At 40.8% G+C, this 18,721-nt stretch overlaps 1 protein-coding gene across 12 annotated transcripts in view; it reads left to right on the plus strand.

Moving 5' to 3' along the window:
• The window catches only part of si:dkey-205h13.2, a 155,229-nt gene extending 141,916 nt beyond the window's left edge, over nt 1-13,313 (plus strand). For 11 of the 12 annotated variants that reach the window (XM_048615283.1, XM_048615277.1, XM_048615281.1 and 8 more), the window contains 7 exons: nt 66-240; nt 2,627-2,724; nt 3,801-3,975; nt 7,194-7,291; nt 10,910-11,084; nt 11,176-11,273; nt 12,967-13,313. In XM_048615283.1, the coding sequence (XP_048471240.1) occupies nt 66-240; nt 2,627-2,724; nt 3,801-3,975; nt 7,194-7,291; nt 10,910-11,084; nt 11,176-11,266 (812 nt within the window). In that variant the 3' untranslated portion in view covers nt 11,267-11,273; nt 12,967-13,313. Of the gene's footprint in view, nt 1-65; nt 241-2,626; nt 2,725-3,800; nt 3,976-7,193; nt 7,292-10,909; nt 11,085-11,175; nt 11,274-12,966 lie in introns of those variants that run through there. The other variant, XR_007265323.1, reaches the window with a different exon arrangement.
• Nucleotides 13,314-18,721: the final 5,408 nt, after the last annotated feature.

Raw genomic sequence — 18,721 nt, forward strand, 5'->3', positions numbered from 1 at the left:
TGATTTTAAAATGTATAAGTGTTTTACACAGTGTAATTGTTTTTTTTATGGTTCCTTTTAATCAGGTAGTTGTGTGACCCAGTGGTTTGATCATGATGACCCATCAGGGAGAGGAGATTTTGAAGTTCTCCGGAATCTCCAGAAAGAGTATCCTGATCAGATCTGCAGTACGCCAACAGCCTGTGAAGTGGAGACAATATCAGGAATCCCAGCATCAAGCTCTGAAGACAACATTCAACAGTAACTATTCCCACTATAGTATTTCAAACTAACAACAGATATTCAGATTTTCAAGAATAAAGGAAGAAGTTTAAAAATTAGGATCTCAGCAGTAGCATTCTCAGATTACTCTTGGTGCTATGTCTCAGCAAATGTAGAAAGAGGAAAAAATGGAGGATCAGCGCATGGCTTGACTCATGGTACAGGAGGGTAGGCTTCAAATTCTTGGAAAATTGGGAGTGCTGGGATAGGGCGCACCTATTCAAAAGAAGTGAGTTTAATCATATTCAGAGATTTGATTGATCTTCCTTTGTGAGCTGGCATCTGTTGCCTACCACTATGTGTCCTTGAACTTACTTTGTCAATACATTCAAATAGGTTCATTAAACATGGCTTTGCTTTCAGAAAGCCATGTTCGCGCTGTCTTTCAAATTGTGATTTTCTAGGTATACTGCTATAACCTCCTTAACAAGGGGCTCTAGAATCTTGCCTATGACAGATGTTAGGCTGATGGGCCTACAGTTTCCAGGCTTCTACCTCCCTCCTTTCAGAACTGGCATCATTCCTCAAGACTGCCAACTTGAATTTAAAAAGTTCCTTAGTATATGGAGACCCTGAAGCCTCTTCAGAAGCTGTTGCTGAAGGTACACAGTCAGAACAGACAATCTCAATTCAAGCAGCACTTGAAACATTTGAGGTAAAGATAGGATTTCTGCCAGTCCATAATAGTCAATACCCTGGCAAGAGGGTGTTGGGGGCAGAACCCAGCTGGTCCAGGGTTCTAAATCTTCAGAAACCTGATGGTCAACCCAGTCATTCGTCTCCTGGTCAGGTGACATTGGTTGAATCACCTCTGCGGATCTGTCTAGTGCCCCCATAGAGCCAACAGTTGCCATCTCTTCAAGGGATATCCCTTATGCACTAGGATGCATCCATACACACTGTTAGTGTTGAACATTGGAACGTTTGAACATTCAAATTAGGAACAGACCACTCAGTCCTTCAAGCCTGCTGCATCATTTAATAAGATCATGGCTGAACTGATGATCATCTCAGTTCTATGTTCCTTCTTATCCCAGACAACTCCCTTGCTTAATAATAACATATTCACTTCTTCCTTAAATTATTCAAAGACTATACTTCCATGCCTCTTGAGGTAAAACTTTCAAAGATCTTCTGTGAGAACCTGAGTTAACTTGGACTGGCAGAAGATGAAGGAGCTGACAGAGCTGCCTGGGAAGTGAGTGCACACGTAGAATAAGCTCTTGTGGCTACAAACGCGTTGGATATTGAAGGAGCAGAAGTCCCCCTTGCTGTTAGATCACACTGGTTGGCCACTGGGTGACTTGAGGGCCACATGAGTACCATGGATGATGCCATGCATCTGTGGCAATCTAGTGATGAAGGAAAACTCAATGCTGTTTGTCCCTGAAAGGCCATGCCAGTCATTAATTAGCTGTTCCCTTAGTGATACCTTCCCTGGTATGCATGACTGGAGGGCTAGATTGATATGCTGCCTCTGAAGCTGATTCAAAGAAGGTTTTGCAAACAAAGAAGTTCAGGCTCACTGGCAAGGTAACAGGTAACTGCAAGATTTTTGGTGATGAGGGCAACAATCTCTGTGACCATCTGCTTGGACAGTCGCAGTTTTTGTTTGCACTCCATCACCTGCAGGTAACTCTGTCTTCAGTAGCTGCTGTTATATTAGGTACCCTGGGTTGGGGGTTTGGCCTCTTGCCATCCTGCTCCTCTTTCCTCTCTTCTGCCTGCCTGATTCCTGGAGTTCTGCTTTTCCTGCAGAAGGTGTTTCCCATCATTGTTCTGTGTGCAAAATCTTATAGACTTAGCCCAATGTAAGCTACAACCTTTCTTCTGAGCAGGTCCTTGGCAACCTTACCCACTGCTGTTCTACCCAGTGATGCTAAGATGTTAATTGGCCAGTCAATGTCCAAGCACTGATAGCCCATTCATTCTGTGCCCAAGCAGTGCCATGGGCACACCTTATCAAATGCCAAGAATCCCTCTGTTCAACTGACCCTCTTACATGGTTGTGTTGTCTGGCCTTGTGTGGTCCTTCTGCCTTCAGATGATCTTTTTGCCGGGAACTGGCATGCCCTACCTAAAAAAAAAGTGAGCTGCAAAAATTGACAAGTTGCTGATGAACTTTTAATTAGTCTCAGTTTGGTGGAGAGGGAATTCCATCCCGCACTTTCTCCCCGTCTCATCGTTAACAGCAGCCAGTGGAAGGAACGGCATCTTGAAATTGATGCAGTGCTTGGCACCATTTGTGGGCCTTCCCTCTAATTCTGTTCTGACTTTAGGACCTGGAACATTCGGGCCTATTTCTCAAATATGAACAGTTTTGAGAAGTGCACTGACCAAGTACATTCCATTTTAAATTCAACAGGTGTAGCATTTCAACTGGATTTACCTGTATCAATGCAGAACAAAGAAATGGCAGCTGTGAAGATTACAGAGTGCGATTTACCTGCCCTGAATCTTTTTGTAAGTAGTGAACATTTTTAAATGGTGTTTTGTGTACTAAATTCCAAACCACAAATAGTATTTCTGGATGCAATGGTGCAGCTGTATTATCCATTTACTTTAGAACTAAGCAGTTTAAATTTGTCGTTGGAAATAACCATGTCAAATGTCCTGAAAGTTGTACTATATTTAATCTGGATGGGTAAGGGTATGAAACGTAGCAATGCTTTATCATAGCAATCCCTTTGCATGTTCGAGATTCCTGCAAATGTTTAAAACCTTAAAAAGCATTGCCAACCCCCATGACTACAAACCAAAAGCCCATTAATGACTGTATGAAGCCATGTGGCCTTATCCCTATTACTTCGGTCTCAGATGCTCTCAATTTAATCATTACCTGTGTCAAGTCAGCATGCATGTTTATTAGGAACTGCTGATCAAACTGGAATTCCTGTTTAAAGCATTATCCCTTGCTTTGTTATCTTTGTTCAATGCAGCATTCTTTCTTAGAGACAAGCACATGAAATGCTGGAGAAACTCAGTAGGTGTGGCAGCATCTGAGGAGAAAGAAGCAGTGGCAGCATCTGAGGAGAAAGAAGCGGAGTTAACGTTTCAAGTCTAGTATGCTTCATCTTCAGAACTGAGTTCTTCAGAACCAGACTCAAACCATTAACTCTGTTTCTTTCCCCACAGATGCTGCCAGACATGCTGAGCTCGTCCAAAGTTCTCTGAAATTGTTTCAGATTTTTAGCATTTGCAGTATTTTGCTTCCTTCCTTAAAGAAGAGTGAATTTGGTCTTGTTCTTGAGACCAGTGTGTTTTTGCTGAAATAAAATTGGAAAGGCAGCGCCCTCTTTTCCTGTGGGATCCTCAATTTGTAGTCTCTTTGAAGGATGAAGTGAAAAAATACTGGATTTCTCTCCTTAATTAAGCTCTTCTCAATAACAACCTGTCGAAATTTATTATTATTTTGTTTAACTTTTTTTTAAAATCCAGTTTCCAATAGCAGTCGAATTTTACCTTTTTGAGTTTCTACCCTAAGATTGAAAGTGTTGAAGTGTTGCTGACAGCACAGTCTTTGTTTTCCTTTAAACCAGGCAGCTGCAAAACCCAGTGGTTTGATCGAGATGACCCTTCTGGAAATGGGGATTATGAAGATCTCGTGAATCTTCGAAAAGAAAATGCTGGTAAAATCTGCAGTAATCCGACTGCCTGCGAAGTAGAGACAACAGACGGGGTTCCTGCCTCACGTACTGGAGACATTGTTTCTGAGTAAATAATGATACCTGCCATCTTATACGGACATCCAGAAGGCATTCAGTCAGGTTCCACACAATCAACTGTTAGCAAAGATAAAAATACATGGAATTGGAGGCAACCTTTTCACATTGGTAGGAAATTGGTTAGAAGGTATTTGACAGTTAGTAGGGATAATGGAATATATATCCATTGGGAGGATATGACTAGTGGTATCCCACAATGGGGACTTGGTATTTCAATTTATTTATCAGTGACTTATTTAAAGGAATAGAGAACATTATATTCAACACCAGGCTAGCAGGTGCAATACAAAGTGTAGGCAAAGGCAAAAACTTGCAAAAGGATACTGACATATTAAACCAGTGGAAAAAAAATACCATGACAGCTGGACTTCAAGATGGAATATGTGAGCTCATACAAATATCATACATGGTTGATCTGATTACTCCATATTCCACCTACCCCAAATGCCCTTTCACCTCCTTGCTCATCAAGAATCTATCTAATTTTGCAATAAGAATATTCAAAGTCAATGCTTCCAAAACTTTTTGAGAAAGTAAGTTCCAAAGAGACTCAACCCTCTATGAGATACAATTCCTCCTCTCTGTTTTAAATAGCAACACATTATTTTTAAACGGTGACCCCACTTTGGGCATGAAAAGGATAATTCAGAATATATTGTAAATCGTGAGAACAAGAACAGAAAGATTTTGGTGTCCACATATAGACTTTATTAAATTCTAGTTGCACAAGTGACTTCAAAGGTTCTTAACATAATTTTGAAAGGGCTGAAGTAGAAGGGGAGGAAGTGTACTTCCATATAGCTCTGACGAGACTACACTATTGCGTTCAGTTCTGAGCCTCACAGCTCATTAAGGGTGTTTTAAATGTGAAAGGACTACAGGCTCACAATCACTAGAGTGGTACTGATGCTTTAAAAGATTGTTTATGTGGGTATGTTACAAGGAGTATGTTTTGTTCAGTTCTTTGAGCATAGGAGTTGGCACATCATGTTGAGGTTGTACAGGATGTTGGTGAAGCCTCTTCTGGAACACTGTATCCCATTCTGGTCGCCCTGTTACAGGAAGGATACTATTAAGCTGGAGAGGGTTCAGAAGAGATTTGCCAGGATATTGCCGAAACTGGAAGATTTGAGCTTTGGGGAGAAGCTAGATAGGCTGGATTTTTTTTCACTGTAGGAGGTTGAGAGTAACTTTGTTGAGGTTTATAAAATCATGAGGGGTATAGATAAAGTGAATGGGTGGTGTCTTTTCCCTAGGGTGTGGGATTTCAAGACTAGGGGACATATTTTTAAGGTGAGAGGAGAAAGATTTTAAAAAGTTATAAGGGGCAATCTTTTATTACACAGAGAGTGGTTTGTGTGTGGAATGAACTGCTAGAGGAAGTGGTGAATGTAGTACAATTACAAAATTTAAACATTTAGATAAGTACATGAATAAGAAATGTTTGGAGAGATATGGTCCAAGCACGGGTAGATAGGAATACTTTAGTTTGGGATCATGGTCAGCATGGACTGGATAGACCAAAGGGTCTGCTTGCACGCTGTATGACGCCATGACTCTGAATAAATTTCAATGCAGATAACAAAGCAGGGATTTAGCAGCGATTTGACAGCCTGTATAAGAGGATTAAAAGATATTCTCAAGTAGTTCAAATGAAACTGTTTCCTTTGGAGTCCAGAATGTAAGTATAAAATTTATCAGCACAGTGGCTCAGTGATTATCACTGCTGCCTCATAACTCCAGGGACCTGGATTCGATTCCACCACTTGGTGACAGTCTGTGCAGAGTTTGCACATTCTCCCCATGTCTACATGGGTTTCCTCCAGGTGCTCTGGTTTTTGCCCACAGTCCAAGGATGGACGTTGATCAGATGGGTCAATGGGCCGAGGAGTGGCAGATGGAGTTTAATTTAGATAAATGTGAGGTGCTGCATTTTGGAAAAGCAAATCAGCGCAGGACTTACACACTGAATGGCAAGGCCTTGGGGAGTGTTGCTAAACAAAGAGGCCTTGGGGTGCAGGTTCATAGTTCCTTGAAAGTGGAGTCCCAGGTCGACAAGATAGTGAAGAAGGTGTTTGATATGCTTACCTTTATTGACCAGTGCATTGACTATAGGAGTTGAGATGTTACGTTGCAGCTGTGCAGGACATTGGTTAGGCCATTTTGGAATAACGCGTGCAATTCTGGTCTCTCTGCTATAGAAAGGATGTTGTGAAACTTGAAAGGATTCAGAAAAGATTTACAAAGACATTGCCAGGGTTGGAGGGTTTGAGCTATAGGGAGAGACTGAATAGGCTGGGGCTATTTTCCCTGGAGCATCGGATGGCTTATAAAATCATGAGGGGTGCGATAGGGTGAGTAGCCAAGGTCTTTACCCCAGGGTGAGGGAGTCTAAAACGAGAGACATAGGTTTAAGGTGAGAGGAGAAAGATTTAAAAGGGACCTAAGGGACAACTTACTGATATAGAGGGTGGTGCATGTATGGAATGAGTTGCCAGAGGAGGTGGTGGTGTCTGGTACAATTACAACTTGAAAAGACATCTGGATGGGTATATGAATAGGGCTTAGTGGAATATGGGCCAAATGCTGGCAAATTGGACTAGACTAATTAAGGATATCTGGTCAGCATGGACGAGTTGGACCAAAGGGTCTGCTTCCATGCTGTACGACTCTATGATTCTGTGACTCTATGTGCAAGTTATTTGGATGGGCAATGCTAGATAGATTATCCATGGTTAATGTGGGGTTTAGGGATAGGGTAGGGAGCTGGGGTTGGGTGGGAAGCTCTTCAGAGTGTTGGTGTGGACTTGATGGGCCAAATGGCCTGCTTCTGCACTGTAGGGTTCAACGACTTTATGAAAATTAAAATTAGAGCCAGGCATTTCAGGGGGTAGTGTCAGGAAGCTCCTCTTCAGAACAAAAGGTAGTGTAAATCTGGAGTTCTTGGCTCCTGAAAAGCTGGTGAGGATAGTGAATTAAAGATTTCAAACATTAGATTGATGAATTCCTGTTGAGGAAGGATATTGCAGATTGTGAAACTAAGGCAGGAAAAATGGTTAGATACAAATCAGCAACATTTTAAGTAAATACCGAACCAGCTGAGTGACCTACTCCTGTTCCTGTGTAGTTTGAAATTGGGACTGATTCAGAGAGAGTGAATTGTTTTAATGATTAGATTAGCACATGCTCCTCTTATGCATTGAACAGGTGCAGCATTTCAACTGGATTTACCTGTGTGAATGCAGAGCAAAAAGACCGGAGCTGTCAAGATTACAGAATACGATTTACCTGTCCTCGCTCTTTTTGTAAGTTTTGAACATTTTATTTGTGGAATCTACCCTTCCACTTAGCTAATCATGATGCAATGTTGAATGTTGTTCACATGTCAGAGAATTAAACGGCTGAACTACTTTTCCCCTGTTCAAACAAGGCAGGTACATGGCAGCTGTAGAAAACTAGGCTCAGTGCCCTTGTTCCCACATTGTGAAAACTGTACTGAGCAAGGTAGCCACATAATTTATGCTGGTCTGTGTCATACATCTTGTCACTAATGTCCTTGAGGAGAGGAAACTTGCCATCCAGATCCAAATCAATGTGGTTGACTTCTTAATTATTGTCTGGAATGACTAAGCAAGCTATTAAGTTCAAAGTTCAGTTAGGGATGGTCAACAAATGTTGGCCTTTCCAGTGATGCCTCTGACTCATGAAAAATAAGTAAAAACAGAGAATTGTACACTTTATTTCTTTACTGGTTCTGGTTATTTCTTCATTGGAGACAATGATGTGTTGTACTGTGGTACACTGAGATCAATTTTGAATAGAATTGCGAAATATGTGCCTTTAGGACTTAAAAAAAAATCTTCATTCTGCTGAATCTCTGGGAGCCTCAAGCCTTTCAGCTGATATCTGGCTTTACTTTTCAATCTATGTCAGGACATCTATTTGACCTAGTCAGTCATTTACTGTTTTTGATAGTCATATTACTGAGACCCGAATCAGGTCCAAACAGAAGCAACAGGTCAAAAAATCGAAAGTATGTGGGATACTTGCCTTTATTAGCCAAAGCATAGAATGCAAACCAAAGAGGTTACGCTGACGGGATTGCACTAGAGAGGATGCGAAGGAGATTTACCAGGATGTTGCCTACGCTGGAGAGTGCAAGCTATGAGGAAAGATTGGGGAGGCTGGGGCTTTTCTTGGAGAAGTGAAGGTTGAGAGGAAACTTGATAGACATGTGTAAGATTATGAAGGGCATAAACAGAAATTATTTTTTTCCATTTGTAAGGGAGATCAATAGCCGGGGGCATAGATTTAAGGTAAGAGTTAGAGGCTAAGATGAGTGTTAAAGAGAAATATTTTTACCCAGGATATTTATGCTTTATTAGCTGGTGTCTCCATTTGTCCTGCCACCTTCAATGATCTGTGCATTTAGACATGTAAGTCCCTCCTCTCCTACACTCCTTTGGAATTGTAACCCCTAACTTTTATTTGCCTATCCATACCTTTCCTACCAAATGCAACGCCTTGAACATCGTCTGCCACATATCCACCCACACCACCAACTTACCAATGTGTTTTTGAAGTTATACACTGTCTTCCTCACAGTGTACAATGCTTCCAAGTTTCATATCTTTGAAATTATTTCCTGCGCACCAAGATCAAGATCATTAACATACGTCAGAAAAAAACGAGAGTCCCAGTACTGGATCTTGGAGAATTCCACTACAGACCTTCCGCTAACATGAAAAAATATCCAATGCCCATTATTCTCTGTTTCCTATCAGTCAGTTGATTTTGTTGCTACTCTCCCTTTTATTTGCTTGGTGCAGCTAAGAAATACTGAATCTTGAAAAAACACTGGGATAGTGCCAGCTTAATGAAACTAGCTGTCTCTGAAAGAGCTGGAAAGGAGCTGATAATAGGAGCTAGAGTGAAGTCTTGGGAATCCAGTAGATCACAATCTCAGGAGGAGAAATTAAATTCTCGGGATCCAAGCAGCCATTCACTGTGACAGAGCAGTTTCTGAAGAGGTTCTGAAGTTAGATCTTCTAAAGTGAAGAAATGAAACCTGTTGTAATGAACCAATGTTTTAATGAGAATTTGTGACCCACAATGTCACCATACCTGGGGGATGCTGAGAAATCCATGGGATTGATCCAGACTACCTTCGCTATTTGACTATTGTTTGCGTGTTACCCAGGTTTTCCTCATGTTAATTCTAGATGTTGGAGTATAAGTTATGTCTATATTGTAGATTATTTTACCATTCTAATTTTATATCTTAGCTTATTGCTGTTTGTACAAAACTATGGAATCTTGTGGTTTTCTTCCCTTATGAAGTATCAAACTTTGTCCACTTTAAACATTAATGATACTGGTCATTAATGAGTCCACAACATGAATTCAGTTTCATTAATGTTCATAATAGGATGAAAATGTGGCACAGATTCAAGTTAATCTACCTAAATACACAAGTGGAGCGCCTACAATCAGAAGTATACCAGATCATCAAGAAGCACATGTAGAGATTTTTTTTATCAACCTGTTCAGACATTCATTAGGAAGATAATTAAATTCTGTAGGTACAACTGTTAGTTATCATGATGCAGCTCATGAAAAAATGAATATGCACTGAGACTTTAAACCATGAGTGGCTTCTATGGGAAGATATAGACAAGACCAGATCAGAACAAGAACAGAAGCCAGGCAAATGGTTGAACAGTTAGTGAGGGAGCATTTTGCAGACAGTGATCATAACTCTGTTAGATTCAAGATTGTTATAGAAAAGGAAAAAGATGGGCCTGAAATCAAAGTTCTCAAATGGGGGAAAGCTGATTTTAATAAGATTGGATATGATTTGGCCAAAGTGTACTGGGAGCAAATACTTTCAGGTAAGTCTTTCTCAGAACAATGGGATGCATTCAGGAAGGAAATATGGAGAGTACTGGGCCAACATGTTCCAATAAAGAAATAAAGAAACAGATTCTGTGAACCCAGGATATCAAGGGATATACAGCATTAGATTGGAGGAAAAGGGAGGCTTATGGTGGGTATCCAGGGCTCAAAACAGCAGAAGACTTAGAGGAATATTGATCGGAGAGAAATGTATCCCATGTTGTTGAATAAGACAAGGGAGGAAATAGCAAGGGCACTTGTTCAATTCCTCTCTGGCCACAGGAGAAGTGCCAGAGGATTAGAGGACAACCAATGTGGTACCATTATTCAAGAAGGGAGCAAACTACAGGCCAATCAGTCTTATCTCGCTTGTAGAAAATTATTAATAGTAATTCTGAGGGACAGGATTAACTTGCATTTGGAGACACGTGAATTAATTAAGGACAGTCAGCATGGTTTTGTTCAGGGGAATTCATGTCTGACCAGCCTGATTAAATTTTTTGAAGAGGTGACCAGGTGTGTAGTCTACTTGGAAAATCTGGAAAATGGGATTAGAATAATTTGGTACTTGTTTCTGACCGGCCTGGTCATGATAGACTGAAGGGTCTTTGTCTGTGCAGTAGGTTTCTAAGACTCTATGCACTGGGTGAAAGAAGTGAATGCTGAACTTGGTAGATGTGGTGCTGCTTTGTCCTGGATGTTATCAAATTTCTTGATTGTTGTTTTGGAACTATACTCATTCAGGCAAGTGGGAGTATTCCACCACACTCCTGATTTGTACCTTGTAGCTGGGCAGGCTTGGGGGAGTTATGAAGTGAGTTACTCGCTGCAGAATTATGAGTTTCTATCGTGCTCTTGTGGCCATGGTATTTATGTGTGCATCCAGTTCTCTTCTTGGCCAATGGTAAGTGGCAAGTGTTGATTTTGTGCAGTTAAATGTCCCCCCAGTAAGATTTCCAACACCTAGTTTTGCTTCCACCTTTCAGCATGTTGCTAACAATTTCCATTTGATTTGTTCCTTTAAACAGGCAATAAGAAAACTCAATGGTTTGATCGCGATGACCCAAAAGGAATTGGGGATTTTGAAGATCTGGAGAACCTTCGGAAGGAATATCCTGGTCAGATCTGCAGTAGCCCAATTGCCTGTGAAGTACAGACAGTCTCAAACCAGTCAGCCGCAAGCACTGGGGATATTATTCCTGAGTAATTAAACTATTTGTACCACTGTATTTTCATAAGTCAACTTTATGTTTTATCAATTACATTATCATCCTCTTTGGTTTTGCCTCAATAGGTGCAGTACATTGACTGGGTTTATTTGCCTGAATAAAGAACAAAGCTTTAAGCTCTGTGAAGATTACAAAATACGATTTACCTGCCCTTAATCTTTTTGTGAGTATTGGACATTTGGAAACGTTGATTTATTGACCGTCTCGACTGTATTGAAGGAGCAGCCGTTGCGGGTTGATGTGGCCACATGGAGTCCATAGCCTCCTTTAGCTCCTGTGCCAGCCCATGCCAAAACATGCACATTGTCTTGTCCCTCCAACCTTTGCCCTTATAGCACCATGCCATCTCACACACCTTGGGAAAACATCAGGAGCCATCTTGAGACTAAGTAGAGATTAAATAAAACAGTTAAGATGTAGTAACGCAATAATTACAGCATTTAATATTATATCAATAAGCAATTATTAGAACTGAAAGAACAGTTCTTCTCAGCTCACAAACAAACGTAGATCACTTTCAATTTTTAAAAAGCAGTCTATTTAAAAGATTGACAGCTTGACCATTCTACGGATCTTCCCTGTTCTTCATGAATAATTACAATTCAAAAAAATGCAACACTTACCCTGGGAGATAAAACTCACATTCCAGCAAAAATGGAGTCTGTTTGCCATAAAATATGTTCAAATATTGGGCAAATGTGGATGTATATGATCCACAGTATTTCTGACATGTTGTTCCAAGCAGATGTAGATGCAAAGGTTTATTCCAGCCATGCTAAACAGCATCATCAGCTTGGGTACTATTTTCAACATTTTTGAAGGAAAAGTTAAAATGGCAAAGGAAGGATCACATCAAAAGGTCTGCCACTCTCAGTTTTGATCTCCCCACTTAATAAGAAGAAACAACACAACAATGAAAAAGCAAGATGGAGTCTGTGAGAGCCTCTCATCTTTCTGGTTCTTCAGCTCCATACTTGTGACATTTCTGTTGTGAAATGTATAATGAATTATAAGTTATGTGTGGATTGCATTTGATACCAACAAAATTTTCTACTTTGAATTGGGAAGAGTGGGTGACACCATTGCTCAATGTTGTAATCCTAAATTTTGATAGTCAGTCCATTCACCTGAAATTACAACCTTCCAAGTTGGAAGGTGGGCTGAAGACAAGGCTGCCACCTCCAATAACAGATCAGAGATTGGCACAGAGGCAGGTTAATATTGAAGCCAGCAATTTAAAAGGCTCACCTCCATTAATGGGGTCATTGACGCAGATCTCTACATGGTTGTTAGGCCCCCTAAAACTCTCACACCTCAACCACCCAAGAGGGATAGTAAGAACTGCCGATGCTGGAGTCTGAGATAACAAAGTGTAGAGCTGGAGGAACACAGCAGGCCAGGCAGCATCAGAGGAGCAGGAAAGCTGACGTTTCAGGTCGGGACCCTTCTTCAGAAATGGGGGAGGGGAAGGAGGCTCTGAAATAAATAGGGGGGGGGGTGGGGCTGGGGTGGGATGGTGACAGGTGAGTGCAGGTAGGTAGGGGTGGGGATTGGTCAGTGAGGTGGGTGGATCGGATAGGTGGAAGAGAAGACGAACAGGTCAAGCGGGGGTTGGAGAGATTTTGAAGCTAGTAAAATCCACATTGAGACCATTAGGTTGTAGGCTCCCAAGGCAGAATGTGAGGTGCAGCTCCTTCAATTTCCAGGAGGAGTCATTGTGACAGTGACGGAGGCCCCGGATGGACATGTCATCCAGGGAATGGGAGGGGAGGATGAGACATATTGTCCATATGTCTACAGCTGATTCTAAAAACGTGGAAAGTTCCTAATCACATCTCAGTTATATGTTTTTCTAGGAACAAGTGAGCAAGAAAGCAGTCCCAGGATCTGGAGCTAGTCAGGCCTGCTTCAGGCTTGATATTTGACAAGTGCTGTACATAAAACATTAGTCTAATGGATTTGGCTACAAAAAATAAGCAGTTACTAAGAGAATATCACATTATATAGACTTGCAGTTACTGGCTAATCACGTTGAATTGTACTACCTGTATAATTGTATAGAATTTGAAATTTCAGTAAAATATATATCATTTTGAGAAATGTTGGAAATTGGTAACTATTAGAGAGCAGAACTCTTGGAACTTTAGGCATTTAGTTATTGGTTGCAAACTCAATAAAATATGAATAAAGTTTTGTTTTCTCATTATTGTTATTAGTGTAATTCTTGGAATATTCCATAGATTTAATCTCTGCAAATATAGTATTCAATAAGTAAATAAAGGGATAATTTTCTAACAAAAACCTGGAGACAAAAAGGACATGTCTCATTCCTAACGTGGAATAATAGTGTCACTATTTTAACCCAATTGTGTGTATTACTGGCAGTACCAGCATTTATTACCCATGCCTAATCACTCTTGAGAAGGTAGAGGTGGTGGTGAGCTACCTTCTTAAATTGTTGCAGTCTTTGAGGTGTAGGGACACCCACACTGCTGTTAGGGAGGAATTTGCAAGATTTTGACCCAGCAACTCTGAAGGAACATCAATATAGTTTTGAGGCAGGATGGTGGGTGGCTTGGAGGAGACTTGCTGGTCCTATGTCTCTGGTGCCCTTGTTCTCCTAGTTATAGAGATTATGGGGTTTGGAAGGTTCTATTGAAGGAGTAGTGCATTTTGCAGATGGTAAACACCACTGTCACTGTGGTTCAGTTGTGCAAGGAATGAATGATGAAGGTAGTAGATGGGTGCCAATCAAGTGGGTTGCTTTGTTCTGGATAGAGTCAGAGTCATTATGGGACAGAAGAAGGCTACTTGATCCACTGAATGAATACTGACTCACTGTGGAATAATATCAGTCCTGTTCCCACACAATATCCCCATAGCTTTGCAAATTTGTTTCCAGTAAGTACTGATCCAATTCTCCCCTCAATCAGTCTCACTAACAGTGGTAAACGGTGAGTTCATACAGGTAAGTGGAGTGTATTCTATCATTGTACTGACCTGTGCCTTGTAGATGGCAAGTAGGCTTTGGGGAGCCAAGATATGAATCACTCACTACAGAATTTCCAACTTCTGATCTGCTTTTATAGTCACAGCATTTAAACAGCTAGACCAGTTCAGTTTCTAGTCAAGGGTGTTCTACAGCTCCCTGCCCCACACCCCTCCACTCCCAAACCCACCATGTGGCTCAAGTTTTGCATGCCAATTATCAGCCTGCCCTCATGACGTATCTTTGTGCCTGAGGAGTTACAAATAGTCGTGAACACTTCATTCATCAGCAATGGTTCCCACATCTGCTCTTATAACGGAGGGAAGATCACTGAACACAGTTGTTCCTAGGTCTTCCAGCAAAGATGTCCTATGGATGAGATGATTGATCTCCAACAACCACAACCATCTTCCTATGTGCCAGGTATGACTTCAACTATTGGAAAGTTTTTTTCTCCGATTCTCAATGACTACCATTTTGCCAGGGCTGTTGGAAACCATAGTCATCCAATTGTTGCTTTGATGCGCACCAGAGTTTAAAAAAAGAAGTTATAAATACCAGAGACACCCGAAAAATTATACTCTAGACAAGAACACTTTGAAATAAATACTTTATTTGTATAACTCAAGAGCTTCATGCCATTAACAGAGTTTGTTACTTCTTTACCCCTTGTTGTATTATACATTCAGCAATTTGACAACATGACAGTCTCTACCCTGCATCTTCTATTGTTACTTACCAATATAGATGATCTTCCATTTACAAACATCTAATTTATGAACTGGTACATATGAACAGCTATTTATTGTCCTGTATTGTGCTCCAACTTGCATACAAATCAACTTGCAAATACTCAAGAACGGAGCCCATTCAAAGGGACTGCCTGTACCACAGTATATTTGTTTTGTCTCTAATTCTGTCACCTCTTCTTATCGTTCTTTGTATTCCATGCAATACCAGAAGGAGAATAGCACCTTGTTAAATCAGAAGTATTTCAAATATTTGTTTGAGCAAGGTAGGAAATGAAAGATTTCAGTTCCTGGTTGCAGAATTGAAAACAAGTGTAAATTTAGGAATTACAGAATGTATAGAAAAACAATGTTCTGAACTTTGATAACAACAGCCATCTTCCTGATCCTCATGAATGGTTTAGCCTCTTTGACCTCCTTTGATCATAGCTTTGCAAGAGATCCATGACTCCACCTCATTCTTTGCATCTGTCTTTAGATAAAGCTGATGAGGTCTGGAGCTGATGTTTCTAACAAAGCCGAAAATGGTGCTTTGATGGTGTTCTGGTGAGAAGATTGTTGCCAAGTGGTAGTAATACTGAACCACTTGGCGCTTTTATATTTCTTCACTGGTGCTGAGCATGTGCAGGAGTCCTGAATCTGTAAGAGCAGGAGGTTACCTTGACCTTTTGTGAGAGTTTTGGGAAAGCTCTATTGTCAGGTCTTCTGACTAATTAACAAAACTAACTTAAGTTCTACAAATGGCTAGTTATAAAGATATCCTTATTTATATCATAATGATGTTTCTACTAAATTATATATTTAAATATTGTGATATTTACAGTGATAAGAAACTTTTTTTTTAGTGTCAAAATATTTTATTAGCCCAGCAGTTGTTAGAAAAAGAAATAAGTGGTCAAAGATAAACTTCAGCAGAAATCTAGTCAGGGGTGAAAAGTCCATTTCCTGTGCGGCAATGAAGCAATAAACACCTTTGCAGAATCTCAAAGCTCAGATTTGTCAGGGGCCAAGCCAAAACAGGTGAGTAACAAGACCACTATCATTTTCTTGTGTTAATTAAACTCAGCATTGAAATGTTTCTGAGCTGTTCAGAGTCTAAATATTGGAAGCCAGAGATATGAGGAACTGGACTTGGCATAGACAAGTCAAAAGGCATGTTTTGTAATTCAGCCATTCAAAGATGGTGAGCTGATTACTTTGCAAGGTACTATTAAATCTTCATAGATTTTGCTAAGTAGAGGGGACAGAAATGTTCAGTCGGCGAGAGTTTGGATCATCCTGAGAATGAGGTGGAAGGCAAGGTTGATTGACAATGCACACACATGTACAGATATTATCGCCGGACTGTTAATCCAGAGACCCAGATAATGCTCTGGGGACCCGAGTTTGAATCCCACTCCAGTAGATGGTGGACTTTGAATTCAGTAAATATCTGGAATTAAGAATCTAATGATGACCGTCAATCCATTGTCGATCGTTGGAAAAAACCCATTGGGTTCACTAATGTCCTTTAGGGAAGGAAACTGCCATACTTACCTGGTCTGGTCTACATGTGACTCTAGACCCAAAGCAATGTGGTTGACTCTTAACTGCCATCTGGGCAATTAGGGATGGGCAATAAATGCTGCCTAGCCAGCGATGCCCTCATCCCGTGAATGAGTAAAGAGCAAGAAAACAAAAAACAGCACTGATGGCAGAACTGTTGCCAAGCCAGCTGACATTATCACAAGGAGGTTGTAAGAATGCAATAAGAATGTTATTACGTTTGATATCTCTGCTCAGTCATCTGTTCATTTGCACAGAATAAAATATAGCCCTTATCACTATTAAAGGTTATCATTTTGTATCATCTCAAACCTTGAGAATAAGAGGTTAAAAAATTAACCGATCCTGAAACTCCAAATGTCTATGGGAGATCGTGGTCAATGGACCAGGAGTGAATATGTAATGTATGATCAAATCCTGTGGATTGAAAGATGTGGCTGGGATTAGTAGCCTAGATATTAAAAATATCACATATAACAGAGTGGTTTTGTAGAATGACTTAGAGTCCAACAAAGTAGAAAGGAAATGTATGGCCCCCATCTTACAAAAACAAGCTATCATTTAAATGAATATCATAGACCTAATGAGATGAGTGAAGAAGACCTCAGTAACATTAAAAAGCTCTGGAAGGTGAAACTGAGAGCTCCTCAGTGGGTACACCTCCTCATCAAATGGGCCTGGATGATAGAACAAGCAAGGGAAAGGCTGATGTAGAGGTCGACACTGTGGAAACAGGCCATTTGGCCCAATTTTCCCATGCTGCCTAGTTCTAGAACATAGAACATTACAGCGCAGTACAGGCCCTTCGGCCCTCGATGTTGCGCCGACCTGTGAAACCAATCTGAAGCCCATCTAACCTAAACTATTCCATTATCATCCATATGTTTATCCAATGACCATTTAAATGCCCTTAAAGTTGGCAAGTCTATTACTTTTGCAGGCAGGGCATTCCACGCCCTTACTACTCTCTACCTACCTCTGACATCTGTCCTATATCTATCACCCCTCAATTTAAAGCTATGTTCCCTTGTGATAGCCATCACCATCCGAGGAAAAAGGCTCCCACTGTCTACCCTATCTAATCCTCTGATCATCTTGTTCTCATAGTTAAATAAGTCCCATTTGCCTGCATTTAGTCCATATCCCTCCATACTTACCCCATCCAAGTACGTGTCTGAATGTTAAATGACGAAATTGTACTCTCTTCCACCACTACTTCTGGCAACCCTTCCAAACACTCAACAAATTATCCCTCTGGACCCTTTTGTATCTCTCCTCTCTCACCTTAAACCTATACCCTTTAGTTTTAGACTCCCCTACCATGGGGAAAAGCTGTTGGCTACCTACTTTATCTAGCCCCCTCATGATTTTATAGACTTCTATATGGTCATCCCTAAGTCTTCTATGCTCCAGGGTTAAAAAATCTCAGCCTATCAAATCTCTCCTAATGTCTCAAACCTTCCAGTCCAAGTAGCATCCTAGTAAATCTTTTCATCACTTTTTCTAGTTTAATAATATTGTTTGTATAGAAGGACGACCAGCACTGCACACATTACTTGGAGATAGCAAGAACTGCAGATGCTGGAGTCAGAGACAATATAGTGCAGCCTTAGAGGAGCAGGAAAGTTGAAGTTTCGGGTTTATGCCCTTCATCGGAATCAGCACACATTACTCTTTGGAGTAATGTGGCTTTACCAATGTCTTGTATAGCTGCAATAAGACATCCCAACTCTTATACTCAATGCTCTGAACAATGAAAGCAAGCAAGCTGAAAGCCTTCTTCACCACTCTGTCTAGCTGTGACTCCACTTTCAAGGATCTATGAGCCTATACCCTTAGATCTCTTTGTTCTGTAATATTCCTTAGGGCCCTACCATTGACTGTGTAAATTCTGCCCTGATTTGACCCATCAAAATGCAACACCTTACATTTATTTGAATTAAACTCCATCTGCCATACCTCAGCCCACTGTCCAGTTTGACTGAGATCTCGCTGCATTCTCAGATAATCTTCTTCACTGTCCACTATACCATCAATCTTGGTGTCATCCACAAACTTACTAACCATACCTCTTAAATTCTCACCTAAACCATTTATATAAATGATGAATAATAGTGGACCCAGCACCGAGCCCTGTGGCACACCGCTGGTCACAGGCCTCCAGTTTGATAAACAACCCTCTACCACCACCCGAGATAACAAGGTGTAGAGCTGGATGAACACAGCAGGCCAAGCAGCATCAGAGGAGCAGGAAAGCTGAGGTTTCGGGTCTGGACCCTTCTTCAGAAAAAGGATCCAGACCCAAAACGTCAGCTTTCCTGCTCCTCT

The sequence above is a fragment of the Rhincodon typus genome, chromosome 31 (genome assembly GCF_021869965.1).
Source record: "Rhincodon typus isolate 14 chromosome 31, sRhiTyp1.1, whole genome shotgun sequence".
In the NCBI taxonomy this organism is placed as follows: Eukaryota; Metazoa; Chordata; class Chondrichthyes; order Orectolobiformes; family Rhincodontidae; genus Rhincodon; species Rhincodon typus.